Raw genomic sequence first — 9,113 nt, forward strand, 5'->3', positions numbered from 1 at the left:
GAGACTCTTATCTTCTATTAACTGCCAACGAGCAGGAAGTGAAGCTGTGGCTCAAGTGGCAGAGTGCTGGTCTTAAGCAAAAAAGAAAAACTCAGGAATAGTGGCCCTGAGTTCAAGCCCCAGGACTGTCAGGGGGGAAAAAAAAAGGCAATTGACTCACTTTGATCAACTGGAACCCTCCAAAAGGTAGAGCAAGGTGGAGCTCATGTCCCACAGAGAGAGAATGAAGCAGCTAAGGAAGAGTGGTGGGCATTTTCAAAGCCCCTCGTTCTCGCCCATCTGCCTGCCCGGCAGTGTTCATGCCATTCAGCATTTGCAAGTCCCGCGGCACATCCGATGGCTTTTGGAAACTCTTCACCCTCAAGCAACTCTTAGGACACAGGTTTGAAACTGCCATCTCGTCTGGCCTTTGAGCCCTGGTGTTTCCTGGCCGTGTGGGCCTCGACCTGCAGATTCTGAGCTTGGTGTACAATTTGGGGAATGAGGGGCTGGAAAAATAATACACCAGAGGGTCCAACATGCTGTTGAGATAGGTGAAGCTGAGCGTGACGTGGAGGGCCATGTGGACTGATGGGTCACAGGCGCTGGAGGACACTGTCCACAGGAAATACAGCCTGGCCAGCACGCTGGGCAGGTAGCATGTAATGAACACAGTGGCCACCACCATGATGAGGCGCGTGGCTTTTCTCACCCGGCTCTGTCTGGCCAGCTGCTGCCTCTGCCGGAGGCGCCACACCACCTTCAGGGAGCAAAACACGATGATGGCGAGGGGCAGGAAGAACTCCAGCTGGAACATGATGTCATGCCAGCCATTGGCCGACTCCATGATGAAGCTCTCGCACGAGGTGGCACGGGGCTGCGCGCACAGGTGGCTGTCCATCAGGAGATACAGCGTCCCCAGCACCACCAGAGCCCACAGGACAGAGACGGCGCCCGCCGCGGCCCGGGTGGAAATGGTATTCACTCTGTGGTGGGGGTGAACCACTCGGAAATACCTGTCCATGGCCACCACCGTGAGGAAGACAATACTCCCGGCTCTGTTGGTGGCCAGCATGAAGAGCACCAGGCGACAAGCAAGGTCCTGGAACACCCAGTGGCGATGGCGCAGGTAATAATCCGTCCTCAAGGGCAGGCAGATGAGGAGGAGGAAATCAGCCACCGCCAGGTTGAAAAGGTAAATAGTGCTCGCTTTCCAGGTCTTCAGGTGGAAACAGAAGCCGCACAGGGCCACCCCGTTGCCCAGAGCGCCCAGCACAAAGGCCAGAATGAGCAGTGGCGGCATTACCTGAGAGATGGGGTCTCCCTCCAGGAGACAACACGACCCATTGTTGTCCATGATGGCCCACGGAGCGGAGCAACAAGTGGCCTGGATGCTGAGAAGTCCCTTGGAGTCCCCACCAAGGCTTACGTGCAATGCTCACCCCGCTGCTGGGCCCCTGATGCAGAACATAAAGGGGAGACGCAGCTGCTGCACCCAATAACAGAAACTTCAGCCAGTAAATGAGAGAGAGAGAGAGAGAGAGAGAGGTCTTTTCCTTCTCAGCTTGGATCACAAACTGCTTGTACCCCAGAAAGTCAACCTCTACACAGCTGTGTGCAGAGACCCACACAGTTCCCATGGTCAGTATTCATTTCTGGGAAGCAGCTTGAGGGTGATTCCTTCTTGCAAAAGGGTGGCTCGATTTAGCCCCAGAAGAATTCTTAGCTTATGCTTCTCTCCTTCACCCTGCACTCGGTCTGTGCCAGAGAACACACACAAAACTGCCCAGAAAGCTGGGGGGTGGGGATGGGGGGAGCTTGTTTGTCCTCCCTCCTGGGGGAGGAATACAAACATTCCCTCCCTGCCTTGGTTCTGGGCCTCTGCCTCCGCTTCCCTCCTGACCTTTGCCTGACTGGCCCTCCTCTCACTGTCCCACCGGGCCTCCAGGCAGTGCCAGAGAGGGGAAGCTCCGCCATGCAGCCTCACACAGCCCTTTCCTGTGCTCACAGCCGGTGACCACTGCCCTCAAAACTCACCCGGTCTCTGCAGAAACCAATGCCCTCAGCTGCGTGCCCATGCCTAGCACTTGTCATCCTAGCTTCTCGGGAGGCTGAGATCTGAGTATCCAGGTTCAAAGCTAGCTTGGGCAGGAAAATCCATGAGGCTCTTATCTCCAATTCACCAACAAAAGTGGAGCTGTGGCTCAAGTGGTAGAATACTAGCCCTGAGCACAAGAAGCTCAGGGACAGTGCCAGGCCCCATCGTTTTACTTTTTGCATTTCTGTGGAGCTAAGTGATGAAGTTACACAGACAGCAAACTGTGACATGGACTGGGAACCCAGGCCCCATCTGTCTCCATGAAGCAACCACTTTGGGAGCCAGTTTCCCACTCTGCTGGAAAGTCAAGCCAAGCCTGGAGCTTCTGGGACTTGAACTCAGGGCCTGGGCACTGTCCCTGGTTTCTTTTCGCTCAAGGCTAGCACTCTACCACTTGAGCCACAGCACCATTTCCGGCCTTTTCTATGTATGTGATACTGAGGAATCAAACTCAGGGCTTCATGTGCACTAGGCAAGCACTCTACCACTATGCCACATTCCCAGCCCCTTCTGGAAGGATTTAGCTCTGAGTTCCTATTGACTGCACAAAGGAAGTGCGCATACTCTTCTCTTCCTTGTGCCTTCTGTTTCCAGTTAGGAAGGGGATGGGGAAGGAGAAAGAATGTATATGCTTCCTTCCTCCATATGCTGGTAAAAGCTAAATTGCTCCAACTCAATGCAGGGGCCCAAATCAGTCCCATAACCCTCCCTTGGTGCCCACGGGGCTCAGACCTCAGTCACCTCCCACCTAACTCCCTACACCATCTCCTACCTGGTTTGGCTTCCTCAAGCCATCTAACCTCTGTAACTCACCTTTCTGTGCCCGTACTAGGGCTTGAACTCAAGTCCTGGGTACTTACTGTCCCTGAGCTTTTTTTTTTTTTGCTCAAGGCTGGTGCTCTACCATTTGAACCACAGCTTCACTTCTGCTTTGTGCTAGTTAATTGGAGATAAAAGTCTCCCACAGATTTGTCTAGCCTGCTGACTTACTTAGAACTGGGATCCTCAGGTCCCAGCCTCCTGAGTAACTAAGATCACAGGTGTGCACCACCAGCACTTAGCTAGAATAAGGACCTAAAAGTGATAAATATATTCTTTTTTTAATGTTTGTTTTCATGCCTGGGAATGGAACCAGGGCTTCAAGCAAGCACTCTGCTATGGGACTTGCTAGATGTACACGCAGAGGTATGAAATTCCTGTAAACACAAGGACTTCCCTTTATTCCACATGACTGACACCTGTCATTTCCCCATCCTTTCTGTCTCATCAAATCACTTTCCTCTTTCTTTTCAACTGAAGGACGAGTCAGAAGGCAGAGGATTAAGGAAGAAAAGATGATTTTCTCTTTCTCCAAATAGCTGATGTTTTTTCATGACAAACTGATCTTCAAAAACACTCGCCTGGGACAACTTAGGTCCAAGACCATGCTTTGCCACTTCTTTATATGTCAAATGTGTCTAAGAGCCAGGTGCTGGTGGCTTCAGGAGGCTGAGATGTGAGGATTGTTCAAAGGCATCCTGGGCAGAAAAGTTGAGAGAGTCTTACCTCCAATTAACCACAAGAGAACCAGAAGTGGAGCTGTGGTAGGGCCAAAGTCATAGGGCCTAGTCTGGGGCAAAAGAGCTCAGGGACAGTACCTAGGCCCTGAGTTTAAGCCCACTGCTGTGCTTTTCTTTTATTTTTGTGTTTTAATTCTTTGGTGCTGGGACTGAGTCTGGGGCTGGAACTCGGAGCCTTGTGCTCTTCCTTGGGTTTTTCACTCAAGGCTGGTGCTCTACCACTTGAGCCACTTCCAGTTCTACTTCTGACTTTTTGCTAGTTAATTGGAGATAAGAGTCTCATAGACTTTCCTACCGGAGCTGGCCTCAAATTACAATCCTCAGGTCTCAGCTTCCTGAGTGGCTAGGATGACAGGTGTGAGCCCATCAACACCTTGCTTACAGCGGCCTTTTTTGAGAGCTAGGGTTCCTCTCTCTCCAACAACTTGCAAATGAACTCTCTCGATGGGAAGAGGAATGAATTACCAAGTTTAAGACTTAAGTGATTTGGGCTGGGAGTATGGCCTAGTGGTAGAGTGCTCGCCTCACATCCATGAAGCCCTGGGTTCCATTCCTCAGCACCACATATATAGAAAAAGCCGGAAGTGGCACTGTGGCTCAAGTGTTATCCTTGAGCAAAAAGAGGCCAGGGACAGTGCTCAAGCCCTGAGTTCAAACCCCAGAACTGGCCAAAAAAAAAAAAAAAGAAAGACTTAAGTGACTTTTCCTGTTTTATACTTGTTTCCTCCCTGGGTGCCCGCAGACCTGCAGAAGCACAGCCTTCAGCTGGGAGAACTCTGTCCTGCGGGACCAGTGATCACTGCCTCACAGGGTGGCACGTGTCCCCGAGACCTGTCACCAGCTTTGACAGGGAAGTCCCCTGATGTTGCAAAATGAAATTTAAAATACCAAACAATGGCTTCTATGAACAAAGACCGTGTCAGAAAAGTGGAAAAGAGTGGGAATGATGATGGATTTCACAAGATTTCAGACACTGAGGCTCAGGGGTGGGCACAGTGGGTTGGTGTTGCTTAGGCTAGGCAAGGCCCTGGGTGCCATCACTATGCCAGAAAAATAAAAATAAAAAGAACCTATAGGCTGTCCACGATGGACCATCCTAGTAATATGAGCTACTTGGAAGGCTAAGGCAGATGGAGTTCGAGGGCAGTCTGGGTTGCATGGTGAGTTTAAGGTGGGCTCAGGCTATAAAAGCAAGACTCTGTCTCAACAACAAAACAGACAGGGCTGGGAATATGGCCTAGTGGTAGAGCGCTTGCCTTGTGTACATGAAGCCCTGAGTTCCGTTTCCTCACACCACATATATGGAAAAAGCCAGAAGTGGCGCTGTGGCTCAAGTGTTAGAGTGCTAGCCCTGAGCAAAAAGAAGCCAGGGACAGTGCTCAGGCCCTGAGTTCAAGCCTCAGGACTGGCAAAAAACAAAAACAAAACAGACACCACAGTCCTCCCCAGAACTGCCATGTGACTGTGAAGTCCCATTCCTAGGTATAAACCCAGAAGAACTGAACACTAGACTTAAACAAGGACCTGTACAAATACAGCTACTTACCATCACCAAATGGCAGTGTCATGGTTTCTAGAACATATAGATTGTGTTACTGTGGCTGGTCATGGTGCCCAGAAACATGGTTAAAATATTATACTGGATGTTTCTGTGTAGGTGGTTTTTGAATGAGATTAATTTATAAACTGGAAGCCTTTGGGGCTGGGGGTATGTGGCTCTGTGGTACAGCACATTCACAGGGCCCTGGGCTCCATACTCAGTACCTTCTCTCCAACATATTGGTGAATTTAGTTAAGCACATTGGCCTTTGCAGTGTAGGTAGGCCTCATTCAATCAGTTGAAGGCCTTTGGAAAGCAGAGCCTGTTCTCCTAGAGTAGGAAGGAATTTTGCCAAAGTTAACCTTTAGGCTTGAACTACGTGCACATCGAGCCTGCTGGCCTAGCCTGCAGATTCTAGATTTGCTCCAGGGTCATGGAAGAGAATTCTGTACGTGAGTTGTCCCCATATACATGTATGTTCTATTGGTTCTGTTCCTCAGGAGAGCACTGATAACATAAAGGGGAACAACCCCAAATAGTCATCCATGTGTGGATAGATACACAAGTTGTGTTACACATATACACAGAAGAATATTATTCAGCACAAAAAGGGTGAAGTTTGGGTTTATGCCACCGTGTTATATGATTCCTCACAATAGGCATCATTTTTTCAACAGAATGCAGAATAGCGTGTAACAGCCAAGGACTGCGACCAGGAAAACAGGTGTATATGCCACTATGCTCAGCTATTGGTTGAGATGAAGTCTCACAAACCTTTTTTCCTGGACTGGTCTCAAACCTCCATCCTTTGATATCTGCCTCCCAAGTATCTTGGATTACAGGCTTGAGCCACTGTGTTTGGCTTAGATAGTGTAGACTTAAAGCTCATTCTCTCACTTCCTAGTTGTAAGATCTTGGGTAAGGCTGGGGATATGGCCTAGTGGCAAGAGTGCTTGCCTCGTGTACATGAGGCCCTGGGTTCAATTCCCCAGCACCACATATACAGAAAACGGCCAGAAGTGGCGCTGTGGCTCAAGTGGCGTTGCTCTTTTTTTTTTTTTGGCCATTCCTGGGGCGTGGGACTCAGGGCCTGAGCACTGTCCCTGGCTTCTTTTTTGCTCAAGGCTAGCACTCTGCCACTTGAGCCACAGCGCCACTTCTGGCCATTTTCTGTATATGTGGTGCTGGGGAATTGAACCCAGGGCCTCATGTACACGAGGCAAGCACTCTTGCCACTAGGCCATATCCCCAGCCCTTGGGTAAGCTTTTTTCACTCTTTTTTATTTTCATTAAATTTTATTGACAGGGTGATGTACAGAGGGGGTACAGTTACATAATAAGGTAGTGAGTACATTTCTTGTCATATTTGTTACACCCTCCCTTATTTTTCTTTCCCTTCCCTATTTCAGGTAAGCATATATACAATATCCAGTGTACCAAAATCATATACAGTAACCACATGGGGTTCTTTTCACTCTTTAAGGGTCATTTTTCCTGTGTGCAAAATGGGAACAATGTTATTTACACCATTCAAATGGAAGGCACAGTGAATCAAGGCACTTGTAGTGCCTCCAACAAAAGTAGAAGATGCTCTGAAACTTTGGTGTGTGTGTGTGTGTGTGTGTGTGTGTGTGTGTGTGTCAGTTCTGGGGCTTGAACTCAGGGCCTGGGCACTGTCCCTGGCTTCTTTTTGATCAAGGCTAGCACTCTACCACTTGAGCCACAGCGCCACTTCCAGCTTTTTCTATATATGTGGTGCTGAGGAATCGAACCCAGGGTTTCATGTATAGGAGGTGAGCACTGTACCACTAGGCCATATTTCCAGAACTGCTCTGTAACTTTTAACTACTAAAACTATTCATGCTGTCAGCAGCACCTTGAGGATGGAGAAACTCCTTTTCCCCAGTCTACCCTTCTGTATAGTTCAGTTTTGCCTATTTATTTTTGCAATGCTGATTAAACCCAGGGATTCACTCCAGGCTGGAAAGCCTGGGCTCCCAGCCTTACTTACAACAATACCAGCTGGGAATATTTGGCAAGAAGCCCATGATATTGTTATAATCCGACTGTAAAATGAATTGTAATGACTGCAAGAGGGTCAGGGCTCCTCAACTCCAGCAAGGTCATTGGTTTGAACTAAGCAAAGAAAGATTTTACCATCTGGCTTAACAAAATGCCTGCCCTGCCCCAATCACAATGTACTATCTCCTTACACCAGGCATGCTTCTCATTGGCTATGCATGGGCCTCTTGTGGCAGAGCTGGATGAGGCCCCCTCCCCCCACCCCCTCAGTCCTGCATTACCAGAATAGCAAACGGCCTTGTTCAAGGTCTATGTTTTGGAGAGGCCAGCAGGCTGGTTTCCATTAGCCTGTGTGGAGCTGTTCCCGCTCCCACGCTAGGCCCCTTAGCTTTCTCCCTTTGAAAGCAGATGGACCTTGGCTGCTGCATACTTTTGCTGATTTCTCTTCCCGCCATCCATGCGCCATCCTGGGATGTGAGCACCAAGCAACGCCCCTTCCTGTCGACCCCTAGGGCTTTTGGCCTTCCCTCCATTCCATCTCTGAGGTTCGCAAGGGGTTGGCCCCACCCCCTTGGCCACGTGACCAGGCCTGCTCTGTTGTGATTGGCGCAGGGCGGAGCACGTGACTGGAAGAGCCTTGAGATAGCAGCCTAAGACGTGCGAAGAGAAGGCATCTCTCTTTCTTGGATGCTTAGCTAGGAAAGTGAGAAAGTGTAATGCACACACTAGTAAGATGTCATCTGGGGAGTATTAAGACCGTACAGAGAATAGCCTGCCACTGGTGACTGACGCCTGGAATCCCAGCCACTAAGGAGGCTGAGATCTGAGGATGGCATTGGGAAACTCCAGGAGACATTTTTTTTTTTTTTGCCAGTCCTGGAGTTTGAACTCAAGGCCTGGGCACTGCCCTTGACACTTTTGCTTAAGGCTAGCTCTCTACCACTTGAGCCACAGCACCACTTCCGGCCTTTTCTGTGTATGTGGTACTGAGGATTCAAACTCGGGGCAACATGCATGCTAGGCTAGCACTCTACTGCTAAGCCACATTTCCAGCCCTCCATGAGACTCTTATCTACAATTAGCACAAGCGCACACACACACACACACACACACACACACCAAAACAAAAGAAAACCCACCTGGAAGTGAAGCTATGGCTCAAGTGGTAGAGTACCAGCCTTGAACAAAAAAGCTCAGAGTCAGTTCCTGGCCCTAAGTTCAAGCCCAGTAATAGATACACACAAATAAAACACTTTTTTAAACCAGTGAGAACATCAGTGACTCAACAGGAATGTGCCATTTTACCAAGAGAACAATTCTAGAAGGCATGAGAAAAAGCTGATGAATACAAACAACCTTTGCATAAACACATTGACATACAGGTTATGTTCTGTAGGGGAAAAGAACAGTATGTCACAGCAGGGAGGAAATGTGGAGGAACTGGCAAGAACAAGTCCTTTATTTTGGGCTGCCTTAATCGTAATCCTTTGTGTCCATGAGGTCTAAATTGAGAATAAGAGGAATCTCAGTCCAAACTCGCTTAAGCAAAAATATTTTTTTTGTTTCATATCCCAAAGGTGCAGGATTAGAGCTGGTTTCAGGTGTGGCTGCAAAAGGGCACCAATGTTCCCCTTTGCTCATCCCTCTTATATTTTCTTTAGTCTCAGGCCTCATGGTGGCAAAATGGCTGCCAGTGGCTCCACTGTGCATCTCTGAGATTCAAATCCAATGGAAAATAGAGAGCCTTTTATACTGAATTTCCTAAAAGAACTGCTTTCTTATTCTAGTTGACCTACCCTAGCATCAATTAATCACTATTGCCAACTGAAGATAATGTACTGACTGGCTTAGACCAAGGTCATGTGATCCATCAAGCAACAGAGATGGAATGTGGGACCCATGATTGAGAATGAGT

General features: G+C 48.8%; 1 protein-coding gene across 1 annotated transcript; it reads right to left on the bottom strand.

Annotated features, from left to right (window-relative positions):
• Nucleotides 1–103: 103 nt before the first annotated feature.
• Hcar1 (hydroxycarboxylic acid receptor 1) lies at nucleotides 104–1,746 on the bottom strand. The gene has a single exon (XM_048340923.1). The coding sequence runs from the start codon at nucleotides 1,334–1,336 to the stop codon at nucleotides 233–235; it is 1,104 nt and encodes a 367-aa protein (XP_048196880.1). The 5' UTR covers nucleotides 1,337–1,746; the 3' UTR covers nucleotides 104–232.
• Nucleotides 1,747–9,113: the final 7,367 nt, after the last annotated feature.

The sequence above is a fragment of the Perognathus longimembris genome, chromosome 3 (assembly GCF_023159225.1).
Source record: "Perognathus longimembris pacificus isolate PPM17 chromosome 3, ASM2315922v1, whole genome shotgun sequence".
Taxonomy (NCBI): Eukaryota; Metazoa; Chordata; class Mammalia; order Rodentia; family Heteromyidae; genus Perognathus; species Perognathus longimembris.